At 45.8% G+C, this 21,380-nt stretch overlaps 1 protein-coding gene across 1 annotated transcript in view; it reads left to right on the top strand.

Moving 5' to 3' along the window:
- EXOC6B (exocyst complex component 6B) overlaps positions 1–21,380 on the top strand; it is a 310,684-nt gene that overhangs the window by 140,267 nt on the left and 149,037 nt on the right. The window contains 2 exon segments of the mRNA XM_033007046.2: positions 6,527–6,703; positions 17,049–17,117. Of these exon segments, the coding sequence (XP_032862937.2) occupies positions 6,527–6,703; positions 17,049–17,117 (246 nt within the window).

The raw sequence follows: 21,380 nt of genomic DNA on the forward strand, positions 1-21,380 counted from the left end.
TGTAGAACAGCCGTCCTCCTACTGCTTTTAGTCCCCTTATCTAATTTTCAGCTTCTCCACTCAGTGTAAATGTGATAAATAAACTTTGTAATCGCATAACTGAGCTACTTTTGATGCCTGCCTGCAGATATCTTGTTCTTGAGGGTAGATCCCACAGAAGTGTAAATCAACACTTTGCTCAATAAAAGACTTCTTAAAAAATGGCTTTTGGTCTTTTATTGTACAGCTGACCTGGCGGACTTGGTTGCCTGAGTCTCTTTATCAATGCTAATGCGATAAACTTCTTTTTACAGCTCCTAAGAAAGGAGAGTCTTGATCATTCCTTTCTCCAAGTACTGTACTGCCAGACCTTCCCCAAAGAACAGTCGAGGTTTAATAGGTTTCATGTAAAATGCTGAATTAACCCAGTTAGTCTTTACACTGAACTCTGAGGATATAAATAATGCTGACCTCGTCTTGCGGGTAAGGAAAAGGAGCAGGAGTGTGGGGATGAGGATAAATCACTGGGTGAAAGCAAAAGCAAAGGGAGAATTGTGTGTTCCCCGTTACACGCTTGATGAAAAAAAGTTATATTTGAGCAAAATTGATATTTGGAAATCTCAGAATCTTGCGGTGCATTTTGGCACTGGGTAGGCTGAGGTTGGAAGGGACATTTTTAGGGAAGGAGAAGTGAGGGGTTGAAGCAAAGTCTGCAGGGTGTTGGGGAGAGCAAACTTGTTGAATACTGCATTTTCAAAGTTACTATTTTTTTAATGACCAGGAATTGAGGTTTTTTTTTTTTTTAAAAATCACATTCTTGGGCTTAGTTTCCTGTGCTGATTCTGAACTTTGTCAGACAAACCTCCGACAAATTGTTTTCTCTGATAACCAGTTAACACTGAGAAAGCAGATACGCAAAAACTCTTATCATCTTGACAAGCGATGGGCTTTTTGTTAAAACTCAAACCAGAAGCTGTGTCAGTGTGTTGAGTTTACACCTTGCAATAATAATCCGTGCTTTTATCTGATCGGAGGGGGATTTTATAACTTTCGAATGGGTCTTTGGCGGGGAGCCAGCCCTACTGTCATTTTTTATTAACTTTCTTTTTTTCTTCCCCCGTAGCCAGTCTGCTTTTTTTTTTTTTTTTTTTTTTTGTAATATTGTTTAAGGAATATGTATCCCATTCCTAGGGGTATTGGGAAATGATATTTTAAAGTTCTGTGTCTCAGCCCATTAGAGGGGTCTATAAAACAATCACAGCAGCAAATGTGCAGTAACTAATCAAAACCACTGAAGCTAACCACAGCGGTACTTCATTCCCTTTAAATCATAAACCCTCATTTTTTTGCTGTGCCTTATCTACTGTCTCATCAGGAAAGAGCTAATTAGATTCTTCTAAAAAGTAAATATTGTCAGTTCATTGCTGGGTGGAGGTGACAGGAGGTAAGACCCGCTCGCCGTCAACATTGGCAAACCGATGCAGAAAAGAAGGCAAAGTTATAAAAACTCTATAAAAAGCTATTTGAGTTTTAAAGACGCTCGTTCCCTGTGTAGGTGGTATAACAACTTTCCCCTACGTGCGTATGGCTTCTGTAGGCAGAGCCTGGAGGAGTCCATGACCTGCTTTGCTACTCCATGTCATCCCCCAGTTTAGCTACGCAGGTTGGGGTTGCAGGTTTGGGGCCGTGTTCGCTTGATCACGAGCGGTCAAGTTCCTTTGAGAAGCTCAAGTGCAAAAAATTCAACGAGGACTTGTCACTGGTGTTTTAAGCCACTACGTTTAATTCCTCACGTAGGACATTGGGCCTGGGCGCTTGGTCGGCTGGGTTGGCTCGGTTGACTTGTGGTGGGTGGTGAAGGTCGAGTCGTTGCTCCAAAGCTTGAAGGATGGACTGGAAAGTGTTGAGGGCTTGTATTTAGGGCTCTTGTATGACAGGCTTGAGGGGGAAACCCCCCAAAGCCACACTCCTGCACGGTTGAGCACTTGGCAGAGTAGCGTACACGTAACATAAAAGAAGCAGAGGGCTGGGGAGGGAAATCATGGAGTAAATGTAGACGAGTTTTTTTCCGTTGTTTCTTTGATTCTCTGTTTCTCATGGAACAACAGCAAAAGAGATAGATCCTTTTGGTTGTGTTCAGCCACCAAAACCTACCAGCTTCTCAGCTGTGGAGATGAAGGTCTCCTAGACTGCCCAGTGGCCAACCTCAGTCTGCTTACAACAGCAAACGTAGGGCACTGACCTGAACCTGAACCTGGAGGTGGAAAACTGTTTTTGCTTCTTCTATCCCCCAGCCTGGAAATAGCGTTGCCATCGGGGGCACTGGGATTTCTGCCGTGTCAGAGCGGCGTGGGGTGTTCCTGCCCTGCGAGGAGGCTGCCAGACTGCTGTGCTGGTCATGTGGGTGAAGAAAGGAGCTGTGCTTGGAGGGAGCTTCAGCTGCGTGAACCAAACGCTTCGTGTGTTATTGCTAAATGTAACGTTAGCTACGAACAGCCATTTGGTTTCTTACCTTTTCTTTTTATCGTCACATTTAGCAGCGAGTCAAGAGATTGATAGTCTTGGATAATAGAGGCAGTTTTACAGAATAATACAAAAATGCACTTGCTTTCATGTAAACCACACCAAAAGGTAAGGGGATTTTTTATTTGATTTTTGTCCCTTGAGGGCTTTTCGCCTCCCCCGTAGCCCCGGGTCCCTCCGTTTTCAGAGGGCACGCTGGAGTGTCGCCTGCGCTTTGATGTGGTTTCTAAAGTGTGCCTCTTCATTGGGCTCCCTACAGATGCCTTTATGTGAAACAGAACATTAAAATCCAAATGCGCCTGCTCCGCAGGTCATTTTTCATCCTTTATGTGCGACGTCAAATATATTGCAGAGTTGTTCTGCTGCACCTCCAGCCCGGGAAGGTGCGGGTAACGAGATGGGGGTAGGAGCGGGGAGTTCCTTAGCGGTTAAGCCCAAATTTCTCCTTAGTTGTTTCCTCTGGGCCTCTCCCCAGCTCTCTCTTTCTCTCAAGGTGAAACCGAAACCTCGGTGACTTCACCCAAGCCTGCCGAAGTTAAAGAAAATTTGATATTTCTCACTTATAGGTCACTTCAGTCCAGATTGTTTCCTGCCAAGAGTGGGGGGCAGGGGAAATGCCCTCCTGTTAATGGAAAAGCAATTACTATTATTTCTGGCGTGTACGTTGTGTCGTTCCAGCGTAACACCTGGGTTATGGGCTCTGCTCGGATGGTGCCGACTCCTCGGGCTCCCGGCCGGCTATTGCTGGGCTGCGCCCGTCGGGCGGCCGGGCCGGCTGGGGGTTACGTGCTGTGACGCGCACCGGCGTGCTGGAAGGGAATAATCATCGCCGGGGTTACTTTGGGGCCATTCGTCGGCCTTTAAGGAAAATCTCTTCTAATTTAGAACCTCCCCGCCCAATTCCTAAAGGCGAAAATTGCTCTTGGTGGGCTGCAGAGCTTTAGTGCCATTGGGAGTGTCTCTCAGGCTGCCTTTTGCAGATATCTGGGAGGTGGGACATACATTTTTTTTCCTTTTTGTTCTTTCTCTCAGTAGGTCCCTGGACTTGAATTCAAGTCAAATTTTTTTCCCTTGATAAACCTCGTTTTATTTGCATTTAAAGTATGCAAAATGCAAAATGTGATGTTTGAATTTGGATGTTGAACTCCTCGGCCCAGAGCGATGACTTTATCTAAAAGGTCAGACTTTCTTGACTTTGGGGTTTTATCAATACCGATATTTATCAGGTCTTGTCAATATTTAATTTGAATCTTTGTAATATTAACATCTGGCCCGTGGACGTTGTGGACTACTGCGCTTCTCTTGTGAGCAGAGCTGGAGCTAAAGGATGACGTTAATACCTCTAGTTTGAAAAGAGATGGGGGGAGCAAGATAACGTGTCTTCCACAAGGTCCTCTGGTGAGACTAATTCTGTGTTCAGCCTAAAATGCAGAATATTACATGCTTAGGGCTTCAACAGTGGAGTTCAGAGCTGGAGGCAGCATCCTTCAGCGTGTTAGCCCAGATTTTTCCTCTCCCATGACCACTTTTTCTGCTGTGATCTTGCTACGCCCTGTTTAATGATCCATTTCAAGCACAATGTTTTATCCAAAACTTCGTATTTTCCCATTCTTTGATTTCCTCCCTTTCTAGAGGAAAAAAGATTACATAAATTTGACAGATTTTAATGAGTACACTGGGCTTGCTTTTGGTGTAATTTACAGTGGATTCAGTGTTATAACTTCATTACGCTTCAGTTGAGTAACTTATGTCATAAATGGGCGTATCTGAGAGTGGAATCAAGCCTCGAATCTCTTTGTTGTGTGGGCTTCAGAAGGACCAAACGCTCACTCCCCTTTTTGAAGTCCTAATTCTCTTTATACGATGTTGCAATGTTTTTCTATAGAGTTGTGCCTCTGAAGTTCAAGATCTCTAATGCAAAAAACACTACTTTTTCCCCAATTGCTTCAAGTATTGATGTTGCTAGAAAAATTTGTCTTCAGCAGTGTTCGCACAGACCTTTTTCTGTGGCTTTGTTGCAAAAATTCCTGTTGTTGAGACTCATCCCTTAAGAGATCGTTTTAATAAGCTTGGTTGGTAGTCCCCTTGCTTGGCTTCTCTTGTAGGAGCACTTGTAGTACAACTTCAAGGATACTACTGCTTTCCAACCACTAGAGGTCAAGATTGTGCCATGACATAGCTCAGGGCTGCTCATCATGTAAGGTTTAGCTCTAAATCCTGGTGCAACCATGTCCAGTGTCAGCGATATATCTTTAATTTTATTATTAATAACCATGTTCGTTAATTAATACAAAGCTGATGGCATGTGGATTATGTGAGGGGCACTTTGCTTTACACAAGGGTAGAGCCCGGCAGATTCTACAAGGGTTGGGATATCCGTGCCGTGCTTGGGTCTTAATATTCTTCAGATCTAGAAACTACCCGAGTGATCGGTCTCAGATGGAGTCTTTCTTCCCAAGGAGGGATTCAAGAGGGAGTTGAGCTGAGAGAGGCTGTCAAAATAAAACTTAATTATAAATTGTTTTTATGTGATGTTAATACTTTTAAGTGTTTAGAAGGAAATAATTTTGAAGGTTTGCACTCTAGGTAGAGCTTTCTACTTTCTGCAGTATAGGTAGCAAAGGTGTTGTGTTTTGTTTTTTTTTTCTGGTTTTTTTTTTTTTTTTTTTTTTTTTTTTGTTTTGTTTTGTTTTTTAAATAGGTTCTACTTGTTTTAATTCTCCGTTGTTTTCATAGCACAGTTGGTTTCACTGACAACAATATCTATAACACAGTTTCTAGTATTTCTTCCTCCTTCTAAAGCCAGGCTGTCACAGTAATGTGGGACAGGGGATGGTTCCCTTTCACCACCTTGTTTGTCTCCTGTTGTATGGGTGCAGGTTTGATTTGGGTTGTACAGGTAATTGCTAGAAATAGAGTTTATATTAATAACTGAAATATATATAAAACTCATGCTTTGTTAAAAAGAAACCTACCATCTAAACGAATATTTTCAGAAAGATGTCTGGATGATTTCCATACACCTTTCTTCTCGTATGTAAAAAATGTATAGAAAAATATGGGAGGGATCCTATAAATCTGTGTGCATATATCCATATAAATTTCAGCTTTTCAGAGTGTTCAGTTTCTAGTTACACCAGAGCATCAGCCCACATGTGCAGAACCACCGCACCCCTTGGCTTGGCCTTTTTCCCCTTGGTTTGGCACTTGTGGCAAGACCAGTGTCTCTCTGCCATTCCCCCCCCTTGCCCTTCCCCTTCAGTTTGAAGTTCTTGGTCGACTCCCTTGAACAATCGGGGCTAAAGCTTTTTTTTTTTTTTTTTTTTCCCCCTGTTAAATATTATGCTTGGTAACCATGAGAAAACGAAGTGATTTTTTGCAGCGGAGCACACGCGTTGCTGCAAACCAACGCCAAAGCCCTGGGAATAGGTATCAGCAGCAGTTCCAGGGAGCTCCACCGAGTCCCTGTGACTCGCTCCCTGCATCGTGGTGCTTCTCCCAGCGAGCGAATTTTTGTTCAATACCTTTTACAGCTCGTTCTGTACATCAGCAATGTACAATTAAGCTCTCCTGGGGTACCACAAAAATGCTTTCAGGAACCTCTGGGGTCCAGATGTGGAATGTTTTGTGCTGACATGGGTTGAAAAGAGGAACAAATCCAACGGTTAAGTACGTCCTTTAATTTAGCCTGTGACAGTCACCACATGGCCTATGGGCTAATATTTCTGCATCTGTGCTGTAAATAGATCAATATGGCAGTATGATGGGTTTGGCATTTTGATTTGTGAAGAGTCAGAATATTGTTTGTATTGTTGCATAATCCCTGGAATGGTTTTGAAATGAATCTTCTATTTCTTTGGAATATCTGGGTTAGGAAAACCATAACATTTCTAAGTTCCATTAAGTGTGTGTTTTATTTTGTCTCATTTGTCATATTTCATGACCAATTGCATCTTTTGGCCGAAAAAAAAAAATAAATCTGAGGATGATATTGTAAAAGGTGAAATCTGCTTTTCTTTTCTAGGCACAGCAGCAAAGAAACCTGGATAATATTGTATCACAGCATCCCAGGATAAGCGGGGGGAAGAAGTCCAAGAAAGAAGTCTGCGCAAGCTCAGATCTGGAGGTAAAAAACACTAGCCCCATGTCTGAGCAAGATTCGGGTATCCTGGATGTTGAAGATGAGGATGAGGATGAAGAGGTAACTGTATAACATCAAATCCAGGAGACTGGACAGTTTGGGGGTGGTCAGTAGTGTCTCAAATGGTGTTTGCACCTCACTTAGTCTTTAATGTTGCCATATGCAGCGTGTCATAAAGATGCAGAATAGGCTGTAGAGCATGGGGGATGCTTCGATATTGGCTTGTTTTGCTCTCTTGTCCCTATTCTTGTTAGCAGGCTGAGCTGAGGGGCCAGGTGTTGTATGAGAACTGAACAGCCCACGTCTTCTGTTTCCCAGCTCAAGGGTTGCACTTCCGTGCTTATTTGGGAAGGCAGTTTGATATCTAACCTTGTGTTTTTTTTTTTTTTTTGTTTTTGTTTTTTTTTTTTTTTTTTTTTTAAAAAAAAAAAAGAGAAATTGCTGCATAGCACATGAGATACTGGGCCTTTTCCGTGGGACGTGTCTTAGTGGCAGAGACTTACTGTTTGTTGAAAAGGATTGCATCAGGACAGATTTTTTTAAATGCAATTTTGACTCCTTGATGTGCTCCCTTCTTTTTGTCTCCTTTGATGCTGCTGCTTCCTCAGACCAGCAGCCTGTTTTTTTCTGTTAACCCCAAAGCATAACCTCGCTGACAGTGTTGATTCTTCTTTCCTCCCTGCGCTAGAGGATAGTGCATGCAGTGGGACATCTTGCATTTGTGGTGCTTAAAATTAAGGAGAGCCTGGTGCCTCTGTGTTTCGAGAAAGGCAGCTTGGAGGTACCTACGTGGAGCGTAGGTCACAAGGTGTTGAGCTTTTTGATGTGTTCCTCATTTCTTGTGATGCAGTCTTGTGTTGGACCTTTTGGCACGTTTTTATTTGCCACACTGGATGCTTTTTCTCTTATTGCTGAAGCCTCTCTCATGTCAAGAGAATGATATTTTCAGCTACAACCTGTAACTGAATTAGGTAGTATTTGCTGCCCTGAACAGTCCATGACCAGCCAGAGAAGATGAAGAACAAATTTCTGAAGTTTAAAATAGTTTGAGTTGCTCAGGTGGTTCTGTGCTCGTGTTCTGCCTGTTCCCCCTGAAGTTCAATTCTCTCATCTTCACCTCTGCTGCACTTCTGAAGCAGACTGAGGAGATCACCACTTGCTTCACAGGGACCAAACTGTGGGGTACGACCCGGAGCCCTCACGCTGCGCTGAAGCCGTCTGGGTGGGCTATTTACTCCTACATGGAAATGGAAATAGAGCAGAAGTTAAACAAAAGAAAAATGAGTGGGAAGGGCACATTTTTTGAAAACAAGCATTGATTTGAATAGATCTGTTTTGGGTTTTCCCTGTTAAAAAATAAAAATCTGGTCCTTCAATAGTTCCTGTTCCATGTCACCCTCAAAATCTCTCGCTTGCTGTGGAGTGGGTTCTTGCAAAACCAGGTATGAAATGTGGTGCTACTTGCATTGCATGCGAAGTTTGAGTCAATTGCAATTAGGAGGTAGAGTTTAACGTCAACTAGGATTGAAAGGTATAAGGAAAGCACTAAGGAGGGAAGAATTTAAAGACAATAATTTGTATGGCGCAGTGCGGCGAAATCTCTTCATTCCGTTCACCGAACTGATTTAGCTCATCTCGGGGCAGATGAAATCCCGTCTCTGGGTGTGTTTGAAGCCAGTAGTGCGTTTAAAGCTGGTAGGAGGTGAATAAACTTGCAGGAGGGGAGACGGGGCGGGGGTGGAGGGGCAGCGGAGGGGGCCGGGGCCGCTGTCCGTGGTGATGAAACGGAGCGCGGCGGGGGCAGCACCCGCAGGAGCCCCCGCGTCTGCTCAGCCTGGCTTTCTGAAACCCCACTGCAAAGAGGCCCAGCCTCCTTTCCCCAGTGCTGTTGCTGGTGGGAAAAGGGAAGGAGAGGGGTTTGGCTCCCGGTGAGCTTAGCTCTTGCCCGTGTTCCTGCCTCCTGTGGGTCTTTCCCTGTTTGGGAAAGAAAATGATGTCTTTATTAGTACAAATAGGTCTCTCATCTGAAAATAGGGCCATTAAATCTGAAGGAGTCTCATGTGTGGCTGAAGGCCACATCTGAAGTCTGTGGATGTTATCTACCCAGACTTTAGGAAAGCCATTGGCACCGTTTCCCACAGCATTCTTCTGGAGAAACTGGCTGCTCCTGGCTTGGACGGGTGTACTCTTCACTGGGTAAAATCTGGCTGGATGGCTGGGCCCAGAGTTGTGGCGAATGGAGTTACATCCAGTTGGTGGCCGGTCACAGGGGGTGTCCCCCAGGGCTCAGTACTGCGGCCAGTTCTGTTTAATACTTTCATCAATGATCTGGACCAGGGGATGGAACGTCCCCTCAGTAAATTCACAGCTGACACCACGTTGGGCAGGAGTGTTGATCTGCTTGAGGGTAGGAAGGAAGGCTCTGCAGAGGGATCTGGACAGGCTGGAGAGATGGGCTGAGGCCAATTGTATGAGGTTCAACAAGGCCGAGTGCCGGGTCCTGCACTGGGGTCACACCAACCCCACACAACGCTCCAGGCGGGGGGCAGAGCAGCTGGAAAGCTGCCCGGCAGAAAAGGACCCGGGGGTGTTGGTGGACAGCTGGCTGCATACGAGCCAGCAGTGTGCCCAGGTGGCCAAGAAGGCCGGTGGCATCCCGGCTTGTGTCAGCAATAGTGTGGCCAGCAGGACCAGCGCAGGGATCGCCCCCCTGTACTCAGCACTGGGGAGGCCGCGCCTCGAATAGCGGGTTCAGGTTTGGGCCCCTCACTCCAGGAAAGACCTTGAGGTGCTGGAGCGTGTCCAGAGAACAGAAACGGAGCTGGGGAAGGGTCTGGAGCACGAGTGCTGTGAGGAGCAGCTGAGGGAACTGGGGGGTTCAGCCTGGAGAAAAGGAGGCTGAGGGGAGCCCTGGTGGCTCTCGACAGCTCCCTGGAAGGAGGTTGGAGCGAGGGGGGGTCGGTCTCTTCTCCCGAGTAACAAGCGATAGGACGAGAGGAAACGGCCTCAAGTTGCTGCAGGGGAGGTTTAGGTCGGCTATTAGGAAAAAATTCTTCACCAAAAGGGTTGTCAAGCATTGGGACGGGCTGCCCAGGGAAGCGGTGGAGTCACCATCCCTGGAGGAATTCAAAAGCCGCGGAGACGTGGTGCTGAGGGACGTGGCTCGGTGGTGGCCTTGGCAGTGGGAGCTTTACGGTTGGACTCGATGATCTCAAAGGTCCTTTCCAACCTAAATGATTCCAAGATTCTGTTCTATGTGTGTGTAGTGGGTTGACCCCAGCCAGCAGCTAGGCCCTCACCCAGTTGCTTGCACACCCCTTGTCCCTCAGAAGAATTGAGGAGACAATGTGAAGGGTAAAAGTGAGAAAACTCATGGGTCAAGAGTTTAATAAGTGAAGGGAAAAAACTTCACCAGGTGATGCAAAGGCAATCACTCACTCCCCACCTCCCACCTTCAGACCGATGCCCAGCCAGAGTCTGAGCAACGGCTACTTTTGAAAAAATCTCCCCCTTTTACCCCAGTTTTCTTGCTGAGCGTGGTGTTACATGGTGTGCACTCTCTCTTTGGTCAGCTGGGGTCAGCTGTCCCAGCTGTGTCTCCTCCCAGCCTCTTGCCCAGCCCCAGCCGACTTGCTGGGGGGTACAGAGTGAGAAACAGAGAAAAGTCTTGATGCTGTGTGAGCAGCGTTGAGCAGCAGCTAAAACTGGTGTGTTATCAACGCTGTTTTGGTCACACATCTAAACCACAGCACCATATGGGCTGCAGTGAAGAAAATTAGCACTATCCCAGCCAAAACCAGTACCATTTGCAAGATGTTAATGGGAGGTTCTTTTGTAAGAGTTCTCTAAAGTTACAGGCCAACTGCAATATTGCTTTTCGTGGCTGATGGATTCATTCATAGCTTTTCGTCTTCTAGTGTGACTCTTTTTCCTTCTGATTATCTTGTTGGTGCGGTGACAAAGAGGGGGAGTGAGAATACTCTTAATATAACATCTCAGTCTCCAAAGTTTAATCCTCATTGCTTAAAATAGCTCATATTAAGTGCCCTGAGTGCAAGTGAACTGCATGTCATTTGCTGCACAGCCCCCGTGTTCTGGAGCGCTGAAGGTGGCTTTTGGGGCTTAGAGGGACCGTACTGCACCAAGTGGGGACGTGTCTTTTGCTGAGCTCTGCCCCTCACCAAGATTGCTGAGGCTTACACTTCTCAAGAAAACACGGAATACTGCTAACAAGAAAACCTGGAGAAAGGCAAGACAGACCCTTGTTGGAATAAACTCAGTAGACAAGGAAAGAAATGATCCTGAAGCATCCAAAGACTGCACTGGTAGCTCTTGCTCTCGAGTTGTCACAGCCAGTAAAACCCACCAGTAACTGCAGGTTTCAATTTGGAAGACAGCCAGTGAACACTGGTTAAATATGGGAAAGGAAGAATGAAGGGTGCCTTGAACTCAGTCCTGCTCAGAATTGGAAATAGGATGATCCTAAGTGTTTAAGATTAGGAAGGAGAACTCCTGATCCTGGTGTGTAGGCTGGAAAAAGTGGGATAAATATATATTTTTTCCTCTAGGAAATAGCTGAGACCCTTCAGCAAGCTGTGTTACAGAGTTCTCCACTTAGGCTGGATAAACTGTTCTGGAGATTCCATGATTCCTCAAGCAGATGGAGCAATCCCTCCACCCCTGCAGCAAAATTTACAGGAAAAGCTTTGAAAGGGTAGAAAGAGCAGAGGGTTTTCCTTTTACTGTTGCATGTATTCCAGCGTAGATCGTTCTCTCCCTTGGAGGAGCGTGAGAGAGCTCTGCCAGCTGCATTCAAAAGGACGACTGCGAGATGTGGTTCTCCACTCCATTAGTGTTCTCCAGTTTGGAGACATTATGGTCCTGACTTGCCTCACTGGGGTGGAAGCTCCCGCTATAATCAACGTGCGGGAGCAGGCGCAGCTGTAAAGTGAGCTGGGAGAAGGCTCAAATTGAGTTTTTATGAATGTCAAGCTGCAGAAGGAGAATTTGCATTTCACAGTGAGTAGCTCCACAGTCTGTTCAGTTTGTGCCAGCTGTTCCCTTTGTAGTAAAAAGCATCCAGAAAACTACAAAGCTCATCCAGATTCTTCTCATTTTCAGTGACTTTTCTTTTGCGATCTTGTTGACTATAGCATGACAAACTCGCCTGTGTTGTGCCTCATTTCTTCTTGTCCCCAAAAAAGAGTGGTCAGGTGTCTGTGAAGTGGTTGGGTTGAATTGGACTCCCTGGTGCTCCTTTGTGAGAGAGGGGAAGTTCTAAGGAAGGACATCACACTTCAGAGTAACGGCCACTCAACTGTCTTTGAAGAACAAATCAACAAATTCCAGACAATTTTCTATTTGGAGAAGGAGTTTGGCACTCAGGACATCAGCAGGTGTGAGGTGTAGCCAAAATTCATCATGCTTCTGGCATTCTTCCAGGTTGACCTGGCTGTAGGAGTAAGTTGTAATTCTTTAAGTGAATGTAATAGATTTCTTACAAAGTTTTGGGACCTAGAGGAGGGACCTCAGAGATCTCTCTTGACTTGCTCTGAGAAATGGCTTTGTTAGGTGCCATCAACCTCCACCTTGTGTTTGCTTCCAATAGTAATTATGCAAAAAACGTCTTGGACCTTGAGAGAAACCTCTCTATTTCCAGACAAAGCTGTCTGCCTGTTGTCTATAATTTGAGCCAGAGTGAGATCAGTTAGTCTGTAGGACCATCTGGCTACTTCCAATATCACAGTATCCTGAGCATCCTCTTGACCGTGCAAATGCCTTCAGGTTTTTTCCCCTAAGATTAAGCCATGGGACACACTGGGACAGTCAAAGGGACACCAAGACCACACAAGACGTAGCAAATCTACAGCACAGTTTGTTCTGTACCTCCTTTCAGCGTGGGGTGAAGTGCTTCCTGGCTGCTGGTACCCGAAGATACTTGCTGAATCACAGAATGATTTGGGTTAGAAGGGAATTTTAAAGGTCATCTGGTCCAACCCCCCTGCCATGAGCAGGGACATCTTCAACAAGATCAGGTTGCTCAGAGCCCCATCCAACCTGGCCTTGAATGTTTGTGGGGGATGGGGCATCTACCACCTCTCTGGGCAACCTGGTCCAGGGTTTCACCACCCACACTGTAAAAAATTGCTCCCTTACATCTGGTCTGAATCCTACCCTTTTTTAGTTTAAAAGCATTACCCTTTGTCCTATTGCTACAGGCTGTATTAAAAAGCCCGTCCCCATCTTAGCCAAAGAGAAGAGAAGGCTCCGGGGAGCCCTTCGAGCGGCCTCCCAGGGCTTAAAGGGGGGACAGGAGAGGGGGGGGGGGACTCTGGGTCAGGGGGTGGGGGTAGGACAAGGGGGGACGGTTTTAAGCTGAAAGAGAGTAGGTTTAGGTTATATATAAGGCAGAAATTGTTCCCTGTGCGGGGGGTGAGGCGCTGGCCCAGGGTGCCCAGAGCAGCTGTGGCTGCCCCCTCCCTGGAAGGGTTCAAGGCCAGGTTGGACGGGGCTGGGAGCCCCCTGGGCTGGGGGAAGGGGGCCCTGCCCGGGGCAGGGGGTGCCACTGGGGGGGCTTTGAGGTCCTTTCCCATCCAAACCAGGCTGTGATTCTATGATCTTTCTTCTTAGCCCCCTTTAAGCCCTGGGAGGCCGCTCGAAGGGCTCCCCGGAGCCTTCTCTTCTCCAGGCTGAACCCCCCCAACTCTCTCAGCCCGACCCCCCAGGGGAGCTGCTCCAGCCCCCCCAGCATCTTCGGGGCCTCCTCTGGCCCCGCTCGAGCAGCTCCGTGTCTGTCTTGTACTGCAGCCTCCAGAGCTGGATGCAGTGTAGGACCAACCCTGCTTTCATCAGTAAAGTTTTATTCCGTAGGTGAACGGACCCTTTCTGCCACGTGTGTGTGACCTGAGGAGACCCATCCTGCTCAGTGTCCTCCGTTGAACTTGAGCCTCTGTGGGTGCAGGGCTGTGGGTGCTCGTGCTCCTCCTCGTATGTCAATTAATGGGCCGTGAGATGGTTCATAAACCACCACTCGAATTCCTCGTGTTTAAATCTGGAGGTTTCTTCCCCTCACTAAAAGAGGGGAGAATGTATCTGTGCCTGTGTCGTGTCTTTACGTGAAAAACTAACAAGAATTGAAGATTCGAACCATTGTATCACAAATTATCTAACTCTAGACCAGAGCACCCTTTTACTCTGGGCCAGCCTTGTGTTGGTGGCAGCTACGGTTAAACATTTCCATTGAAAACTTGGCTTCCGTGGGTTAAATTTGCTACAGTCAGTGTTTAACCTGACTGGAAATGTTCTTGCAAAAAGAGGTTTGGCTGTTTACAGAGACTGACAGGTCTGCCTCTGCTCCCAGCACCAGGAACGTGCTGGATGCAGGATTTGGGAATGAGGTTTGTAAAGCTGATGTTTTGTGGACTGGGAAAATTTTATACAAGATGAATAAAGTCTTTGTTCTGCAAATCAAAAGAAAAAAAAAGATTAAGCTGAAGGGGAGATGTCAGGGGAGTAATCAGTCCTGTTGTTGAGGCGGCTCTAGTTCTCATTTTATCGTCAAGTTTCAAAAATCAGAGATTTATTTATTTTTGTGAATGCTGGTAGTGCAGATTTGGCTAAGAAAATCAAGTCACTGCTAAAGGGGATGTGCTAAGCCTGAATTTTTAGATATGTCTGATTATCTGAATATTAGATAAATATCTAAATATGTAAATATTAGAGATGTTTAAATTGTTCAACGTGTTAAACTAGCCACCGTGATAATTTCATATATTCTGTATATTCAGAGGCCTGTGTTGGTTGGTCTGGAAATATTTCAAATGATAGGACTATTATTTCTTCTGTTGTAGGGCTATGGCTATATGTGGAAGAAGTGGTCTGTTCTTTTCCTTAAAATATATCATAGGTTTATGTCCTGCATAAAATCCTAGCACAGTTTTTTATGCGTGTCTTTCTGTTTTCAGAAAGCTTTCTTGTGGTCCAAGACTTGCGCTTCCACGTCTGATAGTGTTCTACCTAGATTAGCAATTTTAAAGCTATTAATGTCTCGGAGAAGTTAACTCTGCAGAATAGTCCAGCAGATTTTTTCGTGAGTGTGTGTGTGGGCTTAAAAGTTTTTGCAGAAGATCAGAGACTGTGAAAATGTTGCAGTCTGCTTTGAAAGAATTTCTCTGGGGGAGTAAACTCCGTTTTTTTGGCAATACCCTGATTTCACAAATCTTTATCAGAAATATTTCTCCGTGGACCATGTTCAACTAGTGCCCCAAATCCAAGAGGAACAAAACCGTTTGATCCTGAATTCAAATTCATAGGAAAACATCTCCTGCTTTGATGATGTTGTGAAGGGATGACAGATTTCTCCTCCCTCAGAAGAACACAGGGTGGACTCGGGTCCATCCAGTCCAGCTTCCCCACGCTGATGGTGGTCGCCGGAGGATGGCTGGGTCGAGCGAGCACCGATACTTCCCCGTCTGCTTTAGTGATCTCCAGCAGTTTTGCAATCGGGGACTTCTGAGCCAGAAGCGTTTTACTTTTTTTTTTTTTTTTTTTTTTCACCAACTGGAGACAAATTCCGCTTAATGCTGCAGGAATACAGCAAGGCAGATTCTGTATCCCGAGGAGTTTACGAACTGGCTGAAATCTGAATTTGGGAGCTAGTTAGGGAGCATTAGGAGGCCTGGGAGACTGCAAGTGGAAGATAAATGACCAGAAAGACGTGATAAAATTGGCATTAACAGAATAAAACTGCTGCCTAGTGTTTCAGTTGTCAAATACGGTCTTATAAAAGGTAAAAGCAAGAGAAGATAGTGAGACTGGTGAGCTGTTTCGCAGCTGCTTGCCCTCGGTTCTGCCTGGGGCGTGTTGAGCAGCCAAGTTCGACGTGGAAAGGGTCACACGGGTGATACCAGCCCCATCCCTCGCTCGGACCCCTTCCTCCTTCCCAGGGACCCCCCCCCCGGCCCGTCTGGAGGAGCGGCTCAAATGGCACGACGGACTGCTCGGTGCAGGGGTGGGAAGGAAAGCCCAGCGGGACGGATGAGCAGGCTCGTGCCGTACCCCAGTAATACTTTTTTGCTGCCTTGATCCCAATGAGCCCGCTGCTTCCCCTCCCTGCACCACCAGGCTGGGACTGGCAAGTTTTTGGGGGTCCCAAAGCGTGGCTGGGGGTGTGGGGTGGGATGCTCCCACGCCCTGTGTTGCTCCTCTGTCTCCGTAGCGTCTTCCATTGTTTCAGCTCTAACCAAGAGCCTACGCAGTGCTGCGGGTTGGGTTTCTTTGCACGGAGCAGATGCTTTAGCAGCTCCAGTCCCACGTTATGCAGGAGGTTATTTAACCAAATCTCCTGTTTTCCCTTTCCAGCCCGTAACTTCTGCACTCCCCTCTTTGAAGCCATTACTTGAGATGAGGAGGACCGCTCGCCCCAGGTGCTTCGGGCAGCGTTGGTTGAGGCTTGCATACTCTCATCCCACTAGAGACTTCTCTTCTTCATCCTACCTCCTTTTTAGCAGAAAGGCCTCTTAAAGATAATTAAAAATATATAAAATAAACATGTTTCCCAGGCCTGTCCACTGGTCCCTTTCATCTTTCTCCCCTTTTTTCCACCACATGTCAACAGAACACTCCTCTCCTCTCTGGATTTTGGGGGAGAAGGACGGTTGCCTTAGCTTTATGCCTTGGCCAACAAGCTTAATACTGTGTTGGCTTGAACATATCCAAAGGACACAAGCTTCTTTTATGCAAATTTCTTCTTTGATCTTTCCTTTTGCCCTCCCTCCCTCCATCCCACCCTTCAAAAATGTGCTTCCTTGTCCCTGTGCAAGACTCACTATGTTGTTGAAAGGTGGTGGAGTCTGTGTGGTGTGTGTTTTTAAAGAAAAAAAGAAAAATAAAACCCCCCAACAAACAGAATTTGTGCTTTTTTAAAGAAATCAAACTAGAAATCTAGAGTATAAGGTTGTTGGGTTGTTTTGTTTTGTTTTGTTTTGTTTTTTCCATGTTGCATAAGTACCAGAATGGCTTGTGCCAGGATGCTTGAACTTGTATTTAAAGTTATGGTCAAAATTAAATCTCTGCTGAGCTGTCTGGCAGAGGGCCAAATTCTGCAGTGTGATTTCATAGGGGAGTATAAATGGAGTAAGAGCATTATTAAATGAAATTTTCCTACTTCAAAAAAACTTTAAAAAATATAAGTATAGACAGATACAGGTAGATACCAGTGTTCACTGTAATTGTTACATACCCGAAACCTTGGTGCCGCTCTCTGTCGGACTTGCATGCATTGGAGTTGCACTTGCCTATATGTGATATATATGAGTTTTATTTGCCTATGTGTGATATATATGAGTTGCACTTGCCTATGTGTGATATTCTGCGTATTTCACACGGATCTCCTTCTGTCTTTCAGGTGCCTGGGGCCCAGGACCTGGTGGACTTCTCACCGGTGTACCGATGCCTCCACATATACTCTGTCCTGGTAAGTCACTCTCTGCTGGTGCTGACACCGGACTGTGGTTTAAAGAAGATGATGGGGTGCTGCTCCTTCCATCGATGCTGCTGGAAGGAGGTGGTTGCAAAACATTTATTAATGTTTACCTAGCTAGGAAGTACTTTACCTGAAGTAGAAAATAGGCCAGTGATGGATGAATTTGGGTAAAAACTGCACAGTTGCTTCACGCAGGCCACAGAAATATAAAGGGATGTGTTCTCCAACTACTGCAGAACCTGGGTTTATAATACACAAATTTCTTGGTCGTATAGTTTTCTTCTACAAATTCTTCTTTGACCACAGTAGCTTCATTATTCAATACAAATGGGGGGAGTCGTGGAGGGGGGAGAATGGTTTTAGATGTATCATTTGCTGCACTCAGGAGAATTTTGATGCTCTTCAAACGTTGTTTGACAGGAGCAGATTTGCTGCTGTCCCACCAAATCCACCATTTGACTGTATCACTCCCAGTTTTCCCATAGGCTTTGCACTGAAAAATACGGCCGAAATGAAACTGTTCTGTGTTGGTGTTTGGTTATTGGTTAATGAGTGTTACTGTGAGCAGTGTCATGTTCTTGAGAACTTTCCAAGAGACCTCCCATCTCTGTGGATGTAGGCTGCTAGAAGAGCTGTGTTTTCTCCTAGGCATTATGAGTACGTTAGGCATTGATTTTTTTTACTTATTTATTTACAATGAGGGCAGATAAGATGCCCTTTATAGCTTACCCTTCAACTTTTAATTTCTAAGATGCCTCCAGTGGCGGACGAGCCTTGCGTCTGCAGACCCAAAGAACCTGTGTTGTTTGCATCCGTTCTTTAACGTCCTTTGGAGAGAGGGAGCTTTCAGAGGGCTCTTCTCCTGCGGTTGAGCAATCTGAAGCCCAGGCAGCAGATGAAAGGAGCACTCTGTTCGCAGCTTTCCTCCCTTTCCACGGTGGAGCCAGGCTTGAGAGAGAATTGTTTTTAAGGCACTTCTAAAGCCAGTTTCTCCAGCAATACATACAAATGAATTTGCGAAAGGAAAAGAATTGTCATAAAAAACATTTATATAAAATCTTTTTGTGCCCTCGTCTGTTAATAATTATGTAATTTGGCTACATTGCCATGATATTTTATTGGAATGAAAAAGTTAACCTACCCAAAATGTGTTACTCTGTTTATCTTGGACAAAAATCTCCTCCTCAAACCCGGCGTTGGGAGCCTGGTTCAGGGAGTGTGCTAATTGAAGATTACAACTGGTCTGAAATGCTTTGTGGATTTCAAAGTGTCACTTTAATTGGAGAAACTTCAGTGAAGAATATGTATAGTGAAAACAGGATTAGGAATCCTATTTGTGTAGCTTACGTGCATTTGTTTAATGCGAGGGTATTTATTTAATTGTGTATTTATACACAAAGATTTTATGAAAAGGATGAAGAGCTCTCGCTGGTGGATATAACAGTTTTACACATTTGAAATGGTCTCGTTTCTACACTGGGGATATGTTGTTGTCTTGTTTCTTTACTTTTTAATCTGAAATAGCAGTTGGTCCTCTGAAGCGTATTAGGGCAACGCTGCTGCTAGAGGACAGGTTTCATGTCCAGCTCTTGGTGGTGGATCTGGGTGGGATTGTCTTCTGCTGCAAGTGGGAATAGCGCGGTGGATTTGGTGATGGTGAGGGTAAACCTGGTGCAGGCGTTTCTTGCCGGTGGGTTAACGTCCTCTGTCCCCATCCTGAGCTGAGATCATTCAGTCCTTCACCCCTTACTCCTTCCCTGTTGCAACTCAAAGTTCTAGTAATGAGAAAAAAATATATAACAGAGCTCTAAAGGTGTGTTGGTGAGACAGAAGCAAGAGAAAAAGGTAACCAACCATAGTAAAGCCCCTGAAAAGAAAATTGCCCTTTTTCTGACCTGTGATTGAATCCTGCCCTGGCTTTCTAGGCCCAACTTTGGTTGAACAATGTCAGAGATCCAGCAAACATCGAGGGAAATGGCCACATCAGTGTCAGACGGAAGGATCATAATGTAATAGTTACCAAAAAATCCTAATATTTGTCATTTACAATAGCGTTATCTAAATGCTTGGCCTGCAGTTAAAAAGGCCCACGTTGAATAAACATTGAGATATTTATTATTTTTAGTGAAATCGACCTTCCAGTCACCTCGGTTTTATGGCTGTGCTGCTTATAAATTCCCAAAGGATTATTTGAAAAATCCTACTCATATCTGCCAGCCTTATCAGCAGGGCAGAAGTTCACATATTGTAACGGGAGGTCAGCCTGCGGTCATGGTCTTACAGAGGGGGCCAGGCACCTGTAAATCCTTCCTTCAGCAACCAAGGCGAAGTACAATATCAAACAGGCAAGGAGACTTTTCCAGGAAATGCTGAACTTTCTCAGGAAGGGCAGAGGAGGGGGAAAGAAAGTGAAGGAAGGTCAGGCGGGGGTTAATTGAGAGTTGGACCTTGGCTGGTGGCGGCTCTGGGAGGACAGGCTCTGGTGAGATGCTTTATGGGACTATTCATCCCCGATTCCTTTTCTTGTGAGAAACGGCCTGGCTGACAGTGTCTTGAGGAAGAAATGGGCGTAGGGGAGGCTTTGAATATTTGCGGATATCGAACAAAACATCAGAAGAGCGTATTTGTGTATTATACATGGAGTTGTACACACAGATAACCCTCCTTTGCTCAAGTAGCCCTTTGATTTCATGATTTGGGTTTATGTACCTAAACCATGCCTAGAACAACAAGTCCTTACCCTGCCTGTGGTTTCTGCGTGCAACAAATATACCCTGAATTTCATGAAAACGGGCTTTTCAGACGACAGGTTTGGTTTCAAGTTGGTACAAATTGGTGACAAACCTCGGTGTCTTGGTGGGAAGCCTGGTAATATTAGACAGGAGTATACTGTCCTTTTCCAAGGAAAATCAACAAAAGACTAGCTGGAACCCTGGATATGGTGGTTCTTCAGAGGCCATGAGCATCGTAGAAGAGGGTTAAGGAGGGGAGCCAGCAGCAGAGCCAGGCCATGTGACGTCCGGGCCTGGGGTCTGGGGCCCGGGGCCTGGGGTCTGGGGCCTGGGGTCTGGGGCCCGGGGCCTGGGGTCTGGGGCCTGGGGCCTGCGGCCTAGGGCCTGGGGCCCGAGGCCTGGGGTCTAGGGCCCGGGGCCTGGGGTCTGGGGCCTGGGGCCTGCGGCCTAGGGTCTGGGGCCTGGGGCCTGGGGCCTGGGGCCCGAGGCCTGCGGCCTGGGGCCCGGGACCTGAGGCCTGGGGCCTGGGGTCTGGGGCCCGGGGCCTGGGACCTGGGGCCTGGGACCTGGGGCCTGGGGTCTGGGGCCCGGGGCCTGGTCTCCTTGGCCAAGGCCCGCGTCTTGTTTTAGCTGCTCGTAAACACTAAACCCCACTTGGTTTCTGTTCAGCAGCGGTGTGCTATTTAAGGACATTCATCTGCAGCGCGGTTAGGCTGCTAGGCTGTTGATATCAGGTATATCTTTTCCTTGAGTTAATAGAGAAGTTTGTTGAAAATGGTAATATTATTATATAAAGAAGAAACAAGAACATTTCAGTGAAGTGATTTTGCCATTGACGTTTTTATCTTTTATGTTGTCTTTGACCAAAGTCTATGTAATGCTCGAGTTGCTTTGATCAATATCCAAAATAAATTAGGAAAGGTGAGGTTTGGGCCAGATGGTTTATCTGCCTGAGCATCTGAACAGCTGTTGGGTGCCTTGTATTTCAAGGCCAAGACATGGAATTGCTTTGCTTTACATAACATAAAATGAAAAGCAGTTTTTGTTTCATGTTTCCCGTAAGCCGTAGCAAGGCAGAAAGCAAAGGGTGAACGAAGAGCAGAAAGGAATTAAAAGAAGAAAAAAAAAAAAAGCCAAAAAAGTCAGAGTGGTTTGCACAGAGTGCGCTCCCAAGAAGTTGTCTCAAAGGCAGCTGATGGTGATTTAAGTCATTTAAGCTCCTGCTTCAGCCAGTGCTGTTGCCTGTTAGTACTCATTTAGGGTTTGCCTTAGCTAGGTGGGTTTTTTAGCTTTATGCTAATTGGTTACCAATTACTTTGAGGTTCTTAACATGTTCATGAAGACACTGGTATTGACACTCCCAGCTCTTTGATCCGAGCTACAAAGGGGTTATTTTAGGGTAAAGAACAAGTGTCCAAAAAAAAAAAGAAAAAGAAAAAGAGAGCAGATTCTGATGTAAATACAGGCTTAAAACTGTATCTGTCTCCTAGTTGATGAAGTATTTCTGGAGAATCCCAGAGCT

The sequence above is a fragment of the Tyto alba genome, unplaced genomic scaffold (assembly GCF_018691265.1).
Source record: "Tyto alba isolate M040663 unplaced genomic scaffold, T.alba_DEE_v4.0 Super-Scaffold_6, whole genome shotgun sequence".
Lineage (NCBI taxonomy): Eukaryota > Metazoa > Chordata > Aves > Strigiformes > Tytonidae > Tyto > Tyto alba.